The sequence below is a fragment of the Oxyura jamaicensis genome, chromosome 7, assembly GCF_011077185.1.
Source record: "Oxyura jamaicensis isolate SHBP4307 breed ruddy duck chromosome 7, BPBGC_Ojam_1.0, whole genome shotgun sequence".
NCBI lineage: Eukaryota > Metazoa > Chordata > Aves > Anseriformes > Anatidae > Oxyura > Oxyura jamaicensis.
The window spans coordinates 30672971-30693019 of record NC_048899.1 but is presented as its reverse complement, the minus strand read 5'-3'; the positions used below and the strand labels follow the sequence as shown (position 1 = coordinate 30693019).

Sequence of the window (20049 nt, the reverse complement as noted above, 5' to 3'; positions counted from 1 at the left end):
AAAGAGGATCTGTAATTCACAGCTGCAGAGAAATTGTGAACCCCCAAACATTAAATATATTAATAGGGAAAACATTTTCTTCTACCTTCAATGCCACGTATATTTAAAATATTTTCACAAAATATTTTAACTTCCCGTGCAAGACTTCTTTCATTCTCATACACTGCAGCTTTCCTGTTTGCATTTCTTATGCCATTCTTCTCATCCACTCAGCCATCTATTTTTAGCTTGATTTGACATGAATTTCCTTCTTGCCCTTTTCCCATATACTAATTCATCTGCACTGACCTTATTTTCACTCTTAGCAAGTGACACGCTTCTGACACATACGCACACACCTAGAGCTGGAGTGCATCCATATACATTCTCTGTATCTTCAGTTTCTTTACTGTTCTTCTTCCCACCAGAATTCTTCTCTGAAAAAAATTATGTCCTAATGAAGATGGAGTTGAAGTCCTGGCTATTCAGTTTTGTTTAGTCTGTCTATTGAATAAGGTGTTGTATGGCACTATAATACTATGATAGGAGGTCTTTAATTTCTAAATCCCATAGTTGGATGGATTCTAACATGATGACAGTTACCTCACATTTTCAGTATTTTGTTTAAATGCCATATTCCTTCAGTACTACAGCTGTTTGTGGCTCTTTGGCATGTGATGCAATGAGGTTATCTTGGTAAACTTCTGACTGGGCTGGGCTCCATATCACAGAAACCATGGCTGTTGCTGGCAGCGTTTACTCCCTAGGTAACTATTTTAGCAAGTACTGAATGAGTGGGGAAACCAGATCAGGGCTGAGCCACACTGGCACACTGATATAGGGAAACTCGTGCTGCATTTATCCATGCAGCACCTTTCAGTAAATAAATAAAGGACTTTAGCCTCTGGAGCTAACAGCCCAGCATCTTTTGCAAGTGGCTTAATAAATAAAGCAAACAAAAAATGCCTTTGATATCAGCCCTAGAATTGTGCATCCTGTTGCTAACCTGAGATAAGCACAAGCCTTTTTCATATGTAAGAATGCATGTGATCTGACGGTTTCACATTGCTGCTGTCTCTTTTTCCTTCCCTCTCTAAAATGCCAACCCCATTGGAAAATCAATTTTATAGAACTTATCTGTGGCTCTTGCCAAGACCCCAGACTCATTCACAGTACACTGCCCCTTTGTGCCTAACGAGCCTCCCATATGTTGCAGGACTTGTCAGCCATTCTCATCTTTGCCTGTGACCCAGCTGTGTGCTAACGAGGATGGCTACTACGCCTTCTTTTGCAGATAATAAAAGAGACAAGACAGCAGCCTCAGCTGGTGAATTAAAAGGCATTGCTGGAAAATGTGCCCAGTTCTATAATCCTTCATTTCTGAAGGCCTTCCAGAAGCCTTCTGTATGCATGGAGAACTTCCAGGAAGGCTTTGAAGGAGATTTATATTCCTGAAGAATATTTTGATAAATAACACATCTGTAATTTATTTATTTATTTATTTATTTATTTTTCCTCCTTTTCCAATGAGAGCTAAAGGCCCCAAGTACAGCAGTATTGATGTAGTTGTCTGGAACTTGGAATGAGGAGGGGACAGGTTTTGCATGTTGTGAAACTGCAGTTGCTCATCAGCCATCCTTCAGCGCAGTTCCCATGCAGGCTTCTTGAAAACTGCTCAAAGGATTGCCAGAAATATTCAGGATCTGCAGGCTCTACCTATTATTCTCCCATTGTTTCTCTAACTTTCTGTCTTGGTCTACTCACCCATTGTCTTGTCTCCTTTCATTCATTGCCTTGCTGTGCACACACCCTCAGGTAGGCAGGCTGGCCTTGGCTCACACAACCAGTGGGTCAGGCAGCTACAATGGCCTTGACAAACACCAGTTTTTAAAAGTGGCTCTTATGGATACAAGAACAATTCCACTTTTTCTGTAGGCATTTAGCTGATCTAGGCTCCTCTACTTTGTATGGGCTTTGCTGAGATTTTCATTTTCAGATGTATCATATCCGCAGAAATATTTAGTTCCCCAAACTAAATCTAGAATGTTCTGTATTGTCTTGTTCTGCAGCCAGCATAACGAAACAACTCTGTGTTCCTTTCCAGAAAAGATACTTCTCCTACGATGTTTCATAGCAATTGCAAAGTCAGGACAAATGACATTTTTCTGCAGGTCATACATTTATCTCCTTTGTTTGTAAAACTATTTGTTGATGTATTTATTTTGGCAATTTCCAATTTAAGCTTTTTCCTGTGCTTTCCTGTCGTGCTCATCCCACTTTTGTGCCATCAGACATTGCACCCTCCAACATAACCAGATGCTTATAAGGACAAAGTCTTTAACTGGTTTAAATTGTCAATGCCAATAAGGTTCTTGGAGTGGCACTGATTTATACCAACGCTGGTTATTTACTTTCTCACATATTGATTTTAATGCCCTTATACTAATATAGCTAGCATTTCTGATATGATCAGCTTATTTTTATAGGAATTATCATTTTATAGACATGACTATAAGTAACCTGATTTATTGACAGACAAATCATCACCTGACTATATATGTGTCTAGAGAAAGATCCAGCAATCGTTTGCAGTCACCATTCACTTATGCCACACTTTCCCCTCTAATGCTCACACTTAATATACACAGAGTTTCTGTTACTCAGGCTTTTCCATATGGACTGACAATTCTGGTCTGCTTTGCTCTGCCTTGGGCATGTGGCTGTCCAAATGAGTTTATCTGACATTGGGGAAGACGATTTTATTTGATTAAAATGCCCTTTTGTTTGTCTTTCTGGATTCCAAACTTAAAGTACAGAAAAGTAACTATCTAAATCACAAACAAGTAGCTCGCTAGGGGTTACTGAGAAAACAAGATTTTGTTTCTGTGAAAAAAACCAAAGCTGAATGATTTGAAAATTCTTGCATTGCTCATATAAACCACAATGGGTTTCTGTTGCTGTAAATCTTTCTTTACCATTCTTAATGCATCTATTACACTATCCTTTGAGTTTATATATGTTTGGTGAAAGTGTTTTTCATAACATATCCGTATCAGCACAAAGAAACCAAAGTTATCACTAGAGATACCGCTGTAGTAAATAGAGTAACAAATTTCATCCCATCCAATCATTATTCTGGGACCTGTAAAAGGAACTGCACTGCAGCAAATCGCTGCGAATGGGCCTTGGAATATGGATAGCTCAGCAGTGTTTGAACTGAAATACTAAGTTTGGATAAATGCAATGCACAAGCATTGCTTAATAAATTGTATTAAATAACAGTGCAGTGAGAATAGAAAAAGTTCATTAATAGAGGAACAATAATGAACATGGTATAATAAATATTCATAAACATAGAAATGAATTTAGTAACGCATACAGCATCCTTTACTACTTGCTGTAGTAAATACTGTTAGGACTTTTACTACTTGTAAATAAAGGTTAAAGCAAATTGTTTTCTGCTTCATGTTGTACTTTCTTCCTGAAAGGCCACAAATTGGTGATGAAAATGTGGTTTCTGGAGTAATGAGCTGTGTCATTTTTGCCCTAATCAATAAAGTTAAGCACATGTGAAAGTCTGCAGAATCTGATGCTCGAGACAGCTGGACTCAGGTGAGCAGTTTCAGCTGAGAAACAAGTATTTCATCTTCGTTTGTTGCTGAAATTTGCTATGGATATTGCACTCTGTACATGGCTAAAATCACCTAAGCTGGAAGCATGAGCACGTTACAAAAAAACTAGCTGCCTATACCCTTTCATTTTGGTAACAAACCCCATTTCCAGGGCGGTGCTGTACAGTTCAAACAGCACCCTACTGATTTTTGTACTAGTTACTCCTTCATTTACTCTGCACACGTGTTGCTTTTGGCCAGCACGCGTAAATTCTAATTTTACAACATTCACCTTTTCACTTCTCGTTTTGCTTTGAAACGCGCCGAGGAAGTGGTGGCAGCTGTTTCCCTATGTTCTGTGAATCGTGGCCTGGCAGACAGGGTGTTGTGACCCCTTCTTTACCCATTTCCCTCCTTTTTACCCCCAAGTCTCAGACCCCAATCCTGCGGGCACGGCCGGGAGCTCAGCTTCGTTGAAGCGCAGCTGAACCTAATGCACCCGTGCAGACTCTGTCAGGCCTAAAGAGACAACAAGCAGAGCGCAGAGAATACAATAATTACTTAGACATAAAAACGGTCTTTAATTCGTGGGCGTTTTAGCAGCCAAACATCGTGCTTCGAGGGCAGGGCGCTGGTGCCTCAGGGACGCTCGCTGCCCCTCCGCCTGGCGGGCCGGGCCGGACGAGGCCGGGAGCTCCGTACTGAGAGGCCTGTCCCTCTCCCCGTCCCCGTCCCTGTCCCCGTCCCCGTCCCCGTCCCCGTCCCCGTCCCCGTCCCCGTCCCCGTCCCCGTCCCCCGGAGCACCCGGCCCGGTCGTGCCCGGCCCTCCCCCGCCAGCGGCCCGGCGGGGCGCTGCGGAGGCTGCGCGAGGCGGGGACTGGCGCGGGAGGGAGAAGATGGCGGAGGCCGAGTGAGTCCAGGGGCGGCGGTGGCTCCCGGGCGGAGGGGGGCGGCTGGGCCGAGCCGAGCCGAGCCGAGCCGGGTCAGGCCGAGCCAAGCCAGGCGGGCGAGGCGTCGTGCGGAGCCCCGGCTTGGGGCCTCGGGGCGGGGATGGCGCAGAGCCCCCGCCGCGGCCGGGGTGCCCGGGGCTCCGGCGCCGCGCAGGCAGGAGGGGCGGCCCCGCTGGTACCGGCTGCCAGCCCTGCCATGCCTTGCCTTGCCCTACCCTGCCCTGCCCTGCCGGCTGCGGCTCGGGGACCGCTCTCCGGGGCCTGGTGCCGCCGGGCAGGGCTGAACCTGCCGCGGGGAGAGGCTCCCCTTGCCCCCGGACGGCACCGCCGGCGGGGCCGGGCCCGCTGTTCGCGGTCGCCCCGTACTGAGCCTCGGTGGCATCGAGGTGGCCGCAGGCGGTGTCCCGGCGGTGGCAGTGCCCAGGCCGGCGACTGTCGAGCCGCAGAGGTGCCCGGCTCCCGCCCGCCGAAGCGGGGAGGTCAGGGCTCGGCATTGTGGGGTTCCCCACCCGTGGTTTCCCTTCGTTTCGCCGTGGCGTTCACCTCCTGCTTGGTCTTACTGAAATAAATCTCTTCTTTTTTGGTCCCCCCATACGCCGAATTGTTCATAATACATCTTACTATGTGAGAAGTTTGGTGAAACTCTCACAGCAGAGCTCTTCATTAGTATGGGGAGCACTGGGGAGCAGTGACAGGACAGATCTAATTAAAAGACAGTTAAGTGACTAAGTGTTTTGAAAATGTCAGGAGTGATAATTTACTTGTTAACTTTTTGCATAAGGCCAGGCATCCCGTGGTTGCCTTGCGAATGGTATCTGGTTCTCTCACATGGTACGTTTGGTATGTTAAAAAGCTCGGGCTGAGGCCGTGTGCCACTGAAGAGGGAAAGTGAAGTTGTGACTCTGTAACAGTGCCAAGCCTGTAGCTTTCTGTATGTTTTTGCAGTTTTGAGTGTTCATTCCCGAGAGACGAAGGCGTAGAAGTTGTGTTGGTTCAATGTGTGAACTATTCCATCTGAAGGGAAACCCTACATATGAAATACAGGGCTTGAAAGGAGACAGGCTGTCTCAATCATCTGCATGTACACCAGCTTCCCAGACTAGGAGAAAGAGTTGATGTCTTCTTTGGAAATCTTAATTTCCATTTTCATTAAAGGAAGCAATAGTAAATACCTTTGATAGGGAGGTAGTGTGTCTTGCCTGGGAACCTTAAACCCAGGCTGTCAGAGACACTGAAGAGTCCTGATGTTAGTTTTGGTCGGCTACCTTGCTCTGCTCTGCCATTTCCCTGGCATGCCTGCAGCCAGTCAGCAGATAGGATTTGGGAGCTGTAATAAAATAAATGGGAACAGCGTGTGTAGGGTGGGAAACCAGGACAGAAACCACTGCGTCATACTAATTTGAGATCTGGCATTACTTGCTATAAAGACATTCATTGACATATACCCACTGAAAGTGTCCTTGTGCTGTTAGGGCTGTTTGCCTCATAGTAAAAATGTTGCTGGAGTCTGCAGTGCCTTGAATGACTTGCAGCTGCAGGGCTTGTCTAAAAGCAGCAAGCAATTCCCTGGCATAGAAAAGTCCTGTTACGTTTTGATAAGCCTTAACAATTAAGTATCATGTATTTGCCAAAGGGTATATTCAGTGCAAAATCAGGTAAATACAGTTTTCAATTTCTGAAACTGGTTTATGCCAGAGTAAAATAGACTTTTGTTTGATCATCAGCATTTCTAGTTTTTTAAAAAAAGAGAGTAAGATCTGGTCGATTTTTACGTCAGTAAAACACTTTACGTAGTGCCCAGTGGGACAGCTGATGCTTCTTAATTAAGTTGGAGATTATTGTATTCAAAGAATTACAAGAAGCAGAGTCTTGTTAGAGGGAGATATCAAGAGATGGTATAACATGGGGAAATAATGGCTGCAGGGAAATTATTAATAGATTTCCTCAAAGATTGGGAGTTGGGTTGGTCTTGCTTAATATTTGAACTGATGAGCTTGGTTCACAAAATAGAATTGTAGTAATGGTGTTTGCTGATGACCCAAAGTTGGGCAATGTTTATATGTTAAAGAGGACAAAGGTATCCTGCAGGAAGAATTGAATGGCATAAGTGTCAGAGTGATGCATGTTGGATAAAATTTGGCGTGCAAGGTTTGGAGCTGGTACTGAAAAACAGGAGTCTGCTAACAGGAGAGAAGAAAGATGTGAATGTAGTGACAGACCACAGGATGTGAGCAACTGCTTTATGGCGGTGGAAAAAAAGCAAATGTGGTCCTTGGAGTGCCCCAGAAGAACTCATCTGAATAGACACACAAAAGTAGGAACTTTGTATAAGGAGAGCCAAATCTGGAAACCTTCATGTCAGCTCTGGTCTCATTAAAAGGAAGTGCCAAGAGCTATTGGGATGATGAAGTAAATAGAGAGTCCAGTGTTTAGTGAAAACTAAAGCTAAGAAGGGACCTAATGGTTTAACACCCTTCCCTCCCCCATTACGTACAGTATTCTTGTGGAGTTTTTTTTTGTAGTTGGGACCTACTGTTTCTGGTGCCATTTAAGACCTCCCCAGTAGACTGTGAATATTTCTGCCATTGCCAGGTGGGCACAGCCTGCAGAGGAGTTTCTCAACTCAAGTTGTGATTTATTTGTGATTCCCTACTTTCTTTCCTGGAGGCTAAATGTGTTATCCAAGCTCTACTGCCATGCCATCCAGAGGAGGGAAAAAAAATCTGGAGCATCTCCCTTTTGCTGGAGGGAAGTGTTGCAGTGCCAGTGTTGCTGCAGACGTCTCAATGCTCGGTGTGAGTCAGGGTGCTGAGTAAGAAGCCCGACATCGTGGTTGCCGTCTTCCCCCTTCATCTCCCCGAGATGTGTTCCTGATTACAAATATCACTCAGAAGCAGCTGCATAGAAGAGATTCTGTGTTCTTGGGAGGGCTCTGCTGCCTCCCCGAACTGCCAGCGGGAAGCTAGGTGTGATAAGAACATTTTTTGTTAACCTTTTGTTTTGCACCTTGGAACTTTTTTGCAGTGCGGGAGGATACCTCAGCATGGCATCGTGTCTTTGCTGGAGGTATCTGCAGTGTCTTAGCTACCCTGGATGCATTTCACTTGCCTTTTGGCATTCGGTCAGCAAAAGGGAAGGCAGGTGCCTCCGCACTGCCCTTACGTCCTCAGAGAGCCTCCTCGGGATCTGCTGAACCTAAGTGGAAGGGGAAGGATGCACTCACTGTTTTGGCTTCCCTTCCATCCCTGTGGCCATAAGTAAGAGTTAACAGAAGCTGCCACCAGCTGGCAGTTTCAAATTTAAAAACAATGTCAGGGCTTTTTATTTTTTATTTTTTTTTGAGTTCCAGGTGGCTAAGCTGCCGATCAAAACTGTTGTTATACACGAATGTGGCACCAAATCCGTGTATAACAAGACTCTTGACTGACAGTTTTGTTTTTTAAAAAGAGTGATTGGGATGGGAACTCTGCCATTCACGTAGTGCCTGCAGAGTTTTGCATGTAGGAAGCCATCCAGGGCACGGGCAGGTGGAGCTCCTTTTTTCCTTCACTCTCAGATTCTTTTCTGCCTGTCTACAATTATAGTTTGTAATAATGGATGGTAGCTTTGACAAAATGTTCCTTTGGTAAACGTTTTCTCTGTACCGAGGTTACTTTTCTGGTTCAGCAAGTTATTTGCTCTTTATCTGGGATTACGCAAATTGGTGCACTCTGGGATAGCTGAAATTTTGACTCCATCCTGAAAAATATTTCTCAGATTTCACTTTCCAGTTGAGAAATGTTTTCTGGCTTTTCTTCAAGAAGAAAGATCTGTGAACCCCTGTGGCTAACTTGAAACCAAGGGCTGTCTTACTTCTGAATTACATAATCTCCAGTTGTTTAAAGGAGGGAATTAAGACAAAATTTACTGTTACTGTGAAGCAAGCCTTTCTTCCATCTGATATCAGTTATGTTTTTCTCATTGCTGTGGTTTTGCATTCCTAGCTGTCCTATCCCACGTTTTCTTCCTTGTCTCCTAGTAGATAAAGCTATTTGTAAAACCTGTTTTCTTTGTAAGGCATTTTTGCAGCTGTGGTTGGTTCCACTCTCAAAAGACAAGTTGCCTCTTCAGAAAATTCAGGAAAAAAATATAAAACCCAATTTCTGATTTATTTAGGAGAACTATGTATAATGTTTTTTACATCTGATTTTTTCACCATCATTTTATTACTTTTCAGGGTTTGGGTATCTCCTAATTGAGGAGAATCAAAATACCGACTACAAGTGAATCCTCCTCAGCCAGCCTGTTGGATGCCTATGACAGCATAAGAAGTCATGGCGGAAAATGACGCAATGCCAACCTTACCAAAAAAGTGTGGTCCATACATTTCATCTGTAACCAGTCGTGGCATGAATTTGGTAATTCGTGGTATAGTGCTGTTTTTTATTGGCGTGTTTCTTGCATTAGTATTAAACTTGCTTCAGATCCAGAGAAACGTTACTCTCTTCCCCCCTGATGTGATCACAAGCATCTTCTCCTCAGCTTGGTGGGTGCCACCTTGCTGTGGCACAGCGTCAGGTAAGTTCAGTTGTGTATTTATGCCTGGCATGGAGATTAAAGGCTGGATAGGTAGTTAGAGTTGCAAAAAGCTGCATTTGAAAGGTGTGGAAAATTAAACATTTCTCATCAGTCACATTGCCTTTTCTAAGCTATTGCTATTCAGATCTCACTGGGTATTCACAAATAGCATGCGTGTGTCCAAAAAACATTGTTCTGCTAACTCATTACGCTGTAATATTGTTAGCAGAGTATAACCTTTGCTTTTTCTTCTGGGAAGGTGGTGCCACTTGTAACTTTGGGGCTGGTTACAGGAATATGCTCTACAGGCAGCCCATGGAAACAGCCTGGAAGCGTCAGATGTTGTTGCACACTGCAGCTTGTTTTTGAGCACAGTGAGCCACCCCCAGTAATGCTCCGTTTTGTGGTCCAGTTTTCCATTTGTTCCTCCGTCCAGTTTGAGGTATTGCTTTAGTTTTGTAAAGTTCAGAAACCTGACTGTGTCTCGGGGAGCTAAGGCCAGATACTCAGTTCGCAGTTGTAGAAGCCCGTTACAGAACAGAGCACCTCAGTTAGATTCATATATCAAGTCGGATGATGTGAACATGCTTCGTTTCTCCCATAACCACGTAGGGAGTTGAAGATTTTTTGTGTGATTTGGGAACTAGTTTAAGTGAGATGTCTATTGTAGGTAGTAAGAAATATCCCTTTTGCCATTTCTTTCTTCTTCAAGTATTGAGTACAAATCTGATGGAGGTAGGCTTTCTACTTGGCTTTGAAGATTGTTGATCACATGGGTTGATTTTACAGTTCACTAAGGGAATATTCTTAGCAGTGAGGTCTGGAGGAATTCTGATTTAATGAACCTTCACAGAAAATGCAGCATCTTCTCAGAGATAGTTTTAATAAGATTGAGAAGCTCACTTCTCTGGGTATTAATCATAGCATCATAGAATGGTTTGGGTTCAAAGAGAGCTTGAAGATCAACCCCCAGCCATGGGCATGGAGATGAGGAGAATCAATGAATGAGTTTTTGAGTTGATATTACTGTTGTGCTGGTGATAATATTTAAGTCTTTTTTTTCTGCTCATCTAATTGCTTTCGTTTTGATAGCTTGTTGCAATAGCTCTCTGAATCCATCAGTTTTGTTCTACTGTGGAAGTGCATTTGGCATATTATGGCCAAAGTTACATACCTACTTTATCTGCTGGTTGTCTTACTCCTCTTTCTCTTGTCTTGCTGTGATTGTGGATTAGTTTTTTGGGTTGTATTCTGCAACTTTAAATTGGTTGTCCAGACAAACACGTCTGGTAAAGAAACGGTCTTTGATGTATGGAGAAGTTTGGTTTGAACACTGTTGTAGTTGTGACAGTTCAGTTAGTCAACAGTTTTTCTATGTCTTTCTATGTAGGAATGATTTAGGGTGTTGTGGTTCTTAGCATGTGGATGTAGCTGTCTGTAATTATTACTTGGAAAAGGATGTCCCATGTCTGTACAATGTGACAAGGATGACATGGTTGAAAAGAGATGGAAGGACCAATAGTACACTTTGTGTTCTATTAAAACCATGTTCGCACACTATTTTTTAAGCAGTACTACTTCCTATTTCTCATTCAAGGTTTCTCTGGGGGTTAAAACCGACAGAATTCCATCCTGCAGCAGCAACACATAAAGTTCACTGTAAAGTTCGAACTGTGAACTGTTTGCATCAGGTTGTACCCTAGGCACTCTTGGTTTGTTTGAGAACACCATCTGCAGCTGTGTACAGGGAAGTCAAAAGGCTTCTCACGTGTCGGTGGTTTTGATGGAAAGACTGGATATTGTTTGTAAAACACAGTCATCTGTTAGATATTTGCACTACTTCCTTTTAAACCGCCTGATTTAAAGATACTTCTTAATTGGCTTTTCCGAGCAGAAGTGACACCTGCTAAAGTTTGAGTTCTTTCTCTTTTATTATCAGTCTTTTCCATTTACCTTCCTTATCCCCTCTGCTAGCACATACAGACAGGCAATCTCTATGGTACATGCTGATAATTCACCCATTTTCTTACCGTTTATGCCTGTACAGCCTTCCTGGAACTGACACGAACATTTCTTTGCAGTATGGTTTATTATTATGAACAGAATAAAGGTGTTTTGCATATTTATAACCGGTGGTGATCGAGGTTGCTTTCAGAGAAGTCCTTTCATCCACCCCTGTTATTAGTCATCAGTTTGGCCCAATGCCTTTGGCAAGAAAATTGCTCATGGAAGATTTTTTTCCTCTCTAGCCTTACTGGTGATTTATTTTCCTGAATCATGCAGATCAGTTTCCTCTCTGTCTGAATAAAGAGCATTTGCCATAACATACCTCCAGCAGCATGCCAGGCTGAGGGTACTACAGTCCATGCCAATTACTCAGCCTCTGCCTCTCTCCTGCAGCACCACTTTAACTTTTAGCAGCAGTGTTAATCCTTAGTTGTGTTGGTAACAGTCTTTTTCACTGCAACTGCAGTACAGAATAAATTTATGAAGAAGTGTTCAAAGAACATAGCAGTTCCCTGGGGTTGAAAGTCCTGTTTGCTTTTAGTATTCAACAGCTACTGCAGGTTCTTGGCTTTCCTTCTTCTGTGCGAGCCTTTATAGTAGCACTGAAGAAAATAAAAACATTATCCAAACAAAGACTGCTTGTAACTACAAGAGAAGACAGAAAATATTGACATTATAGAGAACGGTTTGCCCTTACTGGGGTGTTTGTTTTGCAGTTATTTTAAATGCATGTTTGATACGTGGGATTTTCAGAAGTGCTAGCCTGCAAGCTATTACTGCTCTTCTAGAACTATGCTGTGATAGTGCAGATTCTGGTAGGGTGCAGAGTGCTTTGAGCCTCAGCCCTTAGTTCAAATCGGCTCAGTTTTACTACTTCTGCTACATCACTGCTGCTGTGGTTGACAGTGCTGCTGAACAATTCTACGGGGCTTTGTTAAATAATGAAATTGATTGAAATTCTGTTTTGTTGCAATGTGTGTTTTGTACCATGTATGCCTAAAATATTTGTTTTGGTTACAATAATTGTCTAGGTAGTCTTTGTTTTAGTTAAATATTGCCAGTACTTTTAACTTTTGGACCTTTTTTCTTTCGTGTTTCCACAGCTGTGATTGGGTTATTGTACCCATGCATGGACAGACATCTGGGAGAACCACATAAATTTAAGAGAGAATGGTCCAGTGTAATGCGATGTGTCGCAGTCTTTGTGGGAATAAATCATGCCAGCGCTGTATCCTATATTCTAATGAAATTGGTGATAGCAAATAGGTTTCCAGTAAAACAAAGCTTACATAGTCATGGTGAATTGCTGTTAAAAGTATAATGTGTAGCATGTTTGCAAAGGAAAGGCAGAATATGTCTTACTGTTAAACTGTGATAGCATTATTGGAGGTGGTAAGTCTCGCATTTTTTGGTTCTGAAAAAGTTTTTCGTTAGAAGTGCTTCAATATTGGGCTTTGTCTTTTAGTCTTTATCTCTGAAAAATTAATCACAGAACCGTAGAACAGCTTGGGTTGGAAGGGACTGTAAAGATCATCTAGTTCCACCCCCCCCACACACACACCTCCAGGGATGGGGCACCCACAGCTTCTCTGGGCGGCCTGCTCCAGTGCCTCACCACCCTCCGAGTGAAGAATTTCCTCCTAACATCTAATCTAAATCTCCCCTCTTTCAGTTTAAAACCATTCCCCGTTGTCTTGTCATTATCTGACAGAGCAGAGTCGCTCTCCATCTTTTTTGTAAGCCCCTTTTAAGTACCCAAAGGCCGCAATGAGGTTTCCCTGGAGCCTTCTCTTCTCCAGGCTGAAGATCCCCAACTCTCTCAGGCTTTTTTTCATAGGAGAGGTGTTCCAGCCCTCTGGAACTTTGTGGCCCTCCTCTGGACCTACTCTAACAGATCTACATCTTTCTTGTGCTGGGGGCCTCAGAGCTGGACACCAGAATAGAATAGAATAGAATAGAATAGAATATCCTGAGTTGGAAGGGACCCTTAAGGATCATCAAGTCCAACTCTCGACACCGCACAGGTCTACCCAAAAGTTCAGACCATGTGCCTAAGTTCACAGTCCAATCTCTTCTTAAATTCAGACAGGCTCGGTGCAGTGACCACTTCCCTGGGGAGCCTGTTCCAGTGTGCAACCACCCTCTCTGTGAAGAACCCCCTCCTGACGTCCAGCCTAAATTTCCCCTGCCTCAGCTTAACCCCGTTCCCGCGGGTCCTGTCACTAGTGTTAATGGAGAAAAGGTCTCCTGCCTCTTGACAACCCCTTACGAGGAAGTTGTAGACTGCGATGAGGTCTCCCCTCAGCCTCCTCTTCTCCAGGCTGAACAGGCCCAGTGACCTCAGCCGTTCCTCATACGTCTTCCCCTCCAGGCCTTTCACCATCTTCGTAGCCCTCCTCTGGACACTCTCCAACAGTTTCATGTCCTTTTTATACTGTGGTGCCCAGAACTGCACACAGTACTCGAGGTGAGGCCGCACCAGCGCAGAGTAGAGCGGGACAATCACCTCCCTTGACCTACTAGCGATGCCGTTCTTGATGCACCCCAGGACACGGTTGGCCCTCCCGGCTGCCAGGGCACACTGCTGGCTCATATTCAACTTGCTGTCTACCACGACCCCCAGATCCCTCTCTTCTAGGCTGCTCTCCAGCGTCTCATCGCCCAGTCTGTACATGCAGCCAGGGTTTCCCCGTCCCAGGTGCAGGACCCGGCACTTGCTCTTATTGAACTTCATGCGGTTGGTGATCGCCCAGCTCTCCAACCTGTCCAGATCCCTCTGCAAGGCCTTTACGCCCTCATTTGAGTCCACAACTCCTCCAAGTTTGGTGTCATCAGCAAACTTGCTCAAAATACCCTCTATTCCTACATCCAGATCATTTATAAAAATATTGAAAAGTACCGGCCCTAAAATGGAGCCTTGAGGGACCCCACTGGTGACCGCCCACCAGCCTGACGCAGCTCCATTTACCATAACCCTTTGGGCCCTGCCCGTTAGCCAATTGCTCACCCATCGTATGATGTTTTTATTTAGCTGTATGGTGGACATTTTGTCCAGTAGGATCCTATGGGAAACCGTGTCAAAAGCCTTGCTGAAGTCCAAAAAAATCACATCAGCTGGTTTCCCTTGGTCCACCATACGGGTGATCTTATCATAAAAGGAAATCAGGTTAGTTAGGCAGGACCTACCCTTCACAAACCCATGCTGGCTGGGACCAATGACTGCTTTGTCCCCCAGGTGCGCCTCAATAAGTCCGAGAACCAACTTCTCCATGATTTTACCAGGCACTGACGTGAGACTGACAGGCCTGTAATTGCTAGGGTCTTCTTTCTGACCCTTCTTGAAAATTGGCACAACATTTGCCAGCTTCCAGTCTACTGGGACCTCTCCAAATTCCCAGGATCGTTGAAAAATAATTGATAGAGGTTCCGCGATGACATCCGCCAGCTCTTTCAGCACCCGGGGATGAATCCCATCCGGACCCATGGACTTGTAGGGATCCAGGTGGAGTAGCAAATCCCGCACACGTTCAGGGTCAGTTGGGAGTTTGTCATCCCCACCGTCCCGGTCCTCCAGCTCAGGGCACCCTGGGTCCCGAAGCCCATCATCGGCATTGAAGACAGAGGCAAAGAAGGCGTTAAGCGTCTCTGCTTTGCCTACGTCATCGTCTGTGAGGAGACCTTCCCTATCAAGGAGCGGCCCTATGTTTTCTTTAGTTCTCCTTTTTCCATTTACATATCTAAAAAAAACCTTTTTATTTTCTCTCACAGACACAGCCAGCTTCAACTCTAGCTGTGCTTTGGCCACTCGAACTTTCTCCCTACAAACACGAACAGCATCCCTGTATTCTTTCCATGACGCCTGGCCCTCCTTCCAGTAGCGAAACACTCTCTGTTTCCGCCTAATCTCCATTAGAATGTTCCTGGTCAGCCACGCCGGCTTCCTGCCCCGCCTGCCTGACTTGCGATATTTTGGAATTGCCTTATCTTGTGCTTCTAGGAGGCATCGCTTAAAGAGTGACCAGCACTGGTGGACATCGAGGCCTTCAAGAGCAGTTTCCCAGGGGACCTTACTGACTAGTTCCCTGAGCAGCCTGAAGTCCGCTTTCCCCATATCTAGGGATGAGGTTTTGGTGGCGCTTTTCCTTCTGTCACCATAAATGTTGAACTCAACCACTTCATGGTCGCTATGACCGAGGCGGCCACCAATCACCACATCTCCCACCAGACCCTCTCTGTTTTCTAGCAACAGGTCTAGGAGGGCACCTTTCCTAGTTGGCTCCGTTAGCACCTGTACCAAGAAGTTATCATCTAGGTGCTTCATGAACCTCCTGGACTTGCTCGTGTCAGCCGTGTGGCACTCCCAGTTAACGTCCGGCAAGTTGAAGTCCCCCATAAGGACAAGGGGAGTTAATCTCGAGGCCTCTCTTAGTTCTGTAAAGAATAATTTATCAGCGCTATCATCCTGGCCAGGCGGTCTGTAATAGACTCCCACAACTACATCCCCTTTATTCGTTCGTCCCTTGATCCTTACCCAGAGGCTCTCAACTTTGCCATCTCCAACCTGAAGTTCCACACAGTCCAGCCCCTGCTTCACATACATCGCCACCCCACCACCTCGCCTACCCTGCCTGTCCCTCCTGAAGAGCCTACCCTGCCTGTCCCTCCTGAAGAGGCCCCACCAGACTCCAGGTGGGGCCTCCCGAGGGTAGAGAAGAGGAGGACAATCCCCTCTCTCCCTTCTGGCTGCTTCTCTGTTGATGCAGCCCAGGAAGCAAGAAATACTTACAGGGTATGTGTGAAGCCCATGCACTTTGCAGAGAATGGGGAAATGAGGGGACCGGGTAATACCAAGGACTTCACACAGCATTTTCCAAGGCTACTGCTGTTACCCCATTCTACAAACGGGCCTTGATGCTGAGATGGTAGTTACCATTCCTGTGGCCATTCACTAAGCGCAATTAGAAGTCACTCCGTGTGTTTCACTACTTTATCTTCCTCCTATTTGTGCAGCTGTTCATGTGTAACCTTACACAAATGTGCTGGAAACTGGCATTCCTTCCGTCTGAAGCAGCTGGTAGTGCTGGGGGCATGCTGGATCACAACAGGGCGTTTGTCATGTGGATTGGTGCACCATACTGGCAGCATGGTCCCAGTGGCTCTGTGTAGTCATATCCAGTGCCTCCTCTGCTAGGTAAAACCGGTGTCTGTCTATAAAAATGGTGTTCTTATAAATGGGTCAGAAAGAAAATTTATCACCTCTGGAACTCTCATTTCTTTCAGTGTCAGCTCCAGCACAGTTACCAGAAATTTGTTGGGGGAGTGTTAAGAAGTTTCTGATTGTGTGCTACTGAATCTCCTCATTTCCAGAAGAGCACAGGTTAAGTGAACAATGTAAGGGCTGGCTGAATTCTTACTGAGGTGACTTGGCCCTTAAATGGTTTTTATTTTATGGTTTTGTTCCTGCAAGCCATCATCAACTCCAGATGAACTGGAGTTGTCGAGGTTCAGAGTCACTCTGGCTGTCCCAGACAAACCTTGCTTTTTTGTCAAAGGTTCGTTACGGTGGTCCCGTGGTTCTCACCAGCCTTGGACCATACCTGATCTGTAAGCGCATACAACTTTGCTTCTTTTAAGAATGCAAGAGAGTTGACAGCTTCTCTCCACATGGGTCAGATTATTTGCAGCAAACCATCTTGCAGTTTTCTAACAGCTGTTACACATATTCCAGAATATCATTAATGTACTGTCTGTGTTTCTTCCTTGACAGCTCTCCAGACAGCTTTCTTTTCAGTTTATTACTCGTTCTGCACATTGCCATATTTGGTGTGGGTTTTGTTCGTTTGACATTTTTTTCTGATGCTATTGATTTTTATCCTGTAATTAATTAATTTATTCGCTAGCTGAACTTTTCTAATTTCCTGTAGGTCTCTCTCCAGGCCTGTGCAAGAAAATAGGACGGTGGTTTTATGTTGTCATCCCATAAATTTTCTTTAAGGCTTATGAAACTTGACAGCCTCCTTTTTAATAATCTGTTTTGGAAAGGACTAGTGAGGATGAGGTAGTATTTCCAAAACATTTTGAAGAAGGTGAGATACTGCAAAGATACCTCAAGCAATTCACAATTTTATTGAAGGTTTGATAAAAACTGAATTTCAGTGTTGAATGCTTTCACATTAATAATACTTACGTTTTGTTTTATAGAAAGCATTATTTTTTTAATGTTCTGCTGAATGTAAACTAGCGTGTAAATTAAACATAACTGCAATTAAAGTAAGAGTGACAAATAACTTTTTTCTTTATACCTGATAGCTATATGGTATCTGATACAGTTAGTTTGTGTCACAATAGAAATTACAGAACTATCTGTTGTGCCAAAATATGATAAAAGGAATTAAGAAAAGTATTTGATATTTCCAAGCTTCTCCTTAACAATTAACCCAGAAAGTGGATTTTGCCAACAATATCCAGTTGTCTCTGACATTAGCAGCCCTGTCAATTGGATTGTGGTGGACATTCGATAGATCACGAAGTGGCTTTGGTCTTGGAGTAGGAATTGCTTTCCTGGCCACATTGGTGTCACAGTTTCTGGTCTACAACGGAGTTTATCAGTAAGTATTTTAATTCTTTTAGACTAAGTTATAGTATCGTGAAGCTATATGATAAAATCAGAATAACTGAAGGGGCAGAATTTGTCACGACTTCCAAAGCTGCCAGCACTTAATTTGGATTGTAAAATAAACTTGTGAAAGCTTTGTGTTTGCAGGTGAGTTTTTCAGCTGGGAGCTGTTTTTTTCAATAAAATTGCTGCAGTTACCAATAATGCATTTTTTTTTTTTTAGTTTAACAAATGGGATTATAATCAGTAAGAAGCCTCATGTGTTATTTGCTGTAAGCGATTAAGTTTCTATAATAGTAGCTTTTTGAGTTGAAGTGTCCTGTTACTTAAATCTGTGGATTTGTCTCCTGTGATTGGAGGTCTCTACGTATTGCACAAGACTGAGCTAAAAAAATGTATTTTTTCCAGATACACATCTCCAGATTTCCTTTATGTTCGTTCCTGGTTGCCATGTATATTTTTTGCTGGTGGAATAACTATGGGCAACATTGGCAGGCAGCTGGCAATGGTAAGTTTGGAGGGGAGGACTGACTGCCTTCTAGTAGATGTAATCCACCTAATTGTTTCTTTCAGGGATACCAATCAGTTATTTGAATTGTGGAGGTGGAGTAAGGTACTAACTGGTAATCTTTGCTTTTTTATCTAGTTAGTGAGCCATTAGCACTGTTAGCCCATCATTTTGTTCTGTACATTCAGTTGCATTCTGTTAGTCATCTCAAGACTAGGAGCTAAATAAGAACACCAAGTGTGCGGACAAGTCGAGCCATCCCCTAAGTCTGCTGCTCACAGAGGAAGAAATTGCAGCCAATAGCATGTGCACAGAACCTAGGGAGACCAAACTTACATGGGTGAAGTGTAAAATGAGCTATCTTAACACTCATTTTGTAGAAAATTCTCCTTCATAGTCTTTTTCATTATTTATGTAAATTACTGTTGATGTTTTGTCAACTTGTGTTTTTCAGTATGAATGCAAAGTCATTGCAGAGAAGTCTCACGAGGACTGAGGAGAAACAATATGCACCTTTTAAACAGGAAAATATCTGACAAATGACTGTCGGAGGAGCATAAGGAACACTTGACTATGAAATTGCCAAAATGCAATTTTTTTCCCTTCAGTGGTATACTTTACTGCAATCTGTGATTGCTGCTTCTATAGAAACCTTGATGTCTGATTTTTGATTACTGTGAAGTTACAATAGTATGCAATACATTTGACAATATTGGTTCAAATATAGGATTCTTTTTTTCCCAAATCTAAACCGAGTTTACCATAAATTTTTGTCTGTCCATAATGTTGCAGTGCCAAACTGAACCTTTTGCACTACATTTCTGTAGCTGAAACTTCTGCTTCACTTTATCTTGAAAGTTTTGAGGAATTTGTTCTTAATAGCGCAATGAAAGACAAGGGATTCAGAGTTAGGAATGAAGATCTCTCTTTATATGATGATAGCTAGTAATACCTTTAAGAAATTCATGGATTACAGGTGAGCCTTGATGCAATAAGTAACTGATTTCTGCCTATTAACATGCTGTATCATTCTTCATTGCAGGTGAGGAAACTTAATATGGACTGTGTGGGTTATTGCTGTATCATTTCATTTGTCTGTGATCCATGCCCAATTTCCTGTATTTAGAACATGGAAATGGAAACTGAGGAAAATGGAAACTGAGGCTTCACTATTTTTCCCCCTTGTACAACCAATATACATGCTTGGATTTATGTGGATGACGGTCATTAGATGTGGACAAATTCTGAAACTGCTTGTACTTAGTACCAGGATAAAATTTGGGTCAATATTGTACAATTCCTTAAGTTGACTTGTGTTGATCCCTTTTATAAAGGTGTTTTTTTGTTTTGTTTTGTTTTTTTTAAATTAAATTTAATTCTGCTGAACTAAATCAGCCACTACCATATAGTGTCAGAAAGACCTCTATTACCAACATTACTCGTGATTGTTCTTGTCTTCTCCCTTTTGTGTTTGCAGGGATTGGCAGGAGAAGGCAAGGCTGTATTTTAGGTACTGTTGTAGCCCTTATTTCTGTGACCTCAGTCCAGTCACTCATAAATGTATTTGTTCTCATCGCAACTTTCTGAAGTAGAGAAGTCCTGTTATCCTTGTTTTACAGGTGCCTGTGCACAGAAAGTCTGATAGGACAGAGCTGAAATAGGCCATATATTAATTGTTTCCCTTCTTAAGAAGAATTTTAGTGTGATCCATATTCATGGGCATGCATGGAATTCCCTTATGTTGGCTTTACAGCTCCCTTTTAAGAGCATGAGACAAAGGAAACTGCAAGAAGGCAGAAAGAGGACTTGAAGAGGACTCTG

General features: G+C 43.5%; 1 protein-coding gene across 2 annotated transcripts; it reads left to right on the top strand.

The window, feature by feature from the left end:
- The first annotated feature begins 4338 nt into the window (after positions 1–4338).
- On the top strand, positions 4339–19136 carry INSIG2 (insulin induced gene 2). 2 transcript variants are annotated; one of them, XM_035331626.1, is made up of 6 exons: positions 4339–4500; positions 8757–9097; positions 12208–12332; positions 17546–17712; positions 18129–18228; positions 18683–19136. In XM_035331626.1, the coding sequence occupies exons 2-6, from the start codon at positions 8854–8856 to the stop codon at positions 18722–18724; spliced, it is 678 nt and encodes a 225-aa protein (XP_035187517.1). In that variant the 5' UTR covers positions 4339–4500; positions 8757–8853; the 3' UTR covers positions 18725–19136. The 2 variants fall into 2 exon arrangements, with proteins under 2 accessions (XP_035187517.1, XP_035187518.1); XM_035331627.1 differs by lacking the exon at positions 4339–4500 and having other exon boundaries at positions 8799–8937.
- Positions 19137–20049: the final 913 nt, after the last annotated feature.

What these genes read in the sequence shown, in the direction of transcription:
- INSIG2 (XM_035331626.1), top strand. Translation starts at nt 8,854, where the DNA reads ATGGCGGAAAATGACGCAATGCCAACCTTACCAAAAAAGTGTGGTCCA. An exon ending in TTGCTGTGGCACAGCGTCAG is followed by an intron (nt 9,098 to 12,207) that starts GTAAGTTCAGTT and finishes GTGTTTCCACAG; the next exon opens with CTGTGATTGGGTTATTGTAC. An exon ending in GTCTACAACGGAGTTTATCA is followed by an intron (nt 17,713 to 18,128) that starts GTAAGTATTTTA and finishes TATTTTTTCCAG; the next exon opens with ATACACATCTCCAGATTTCC.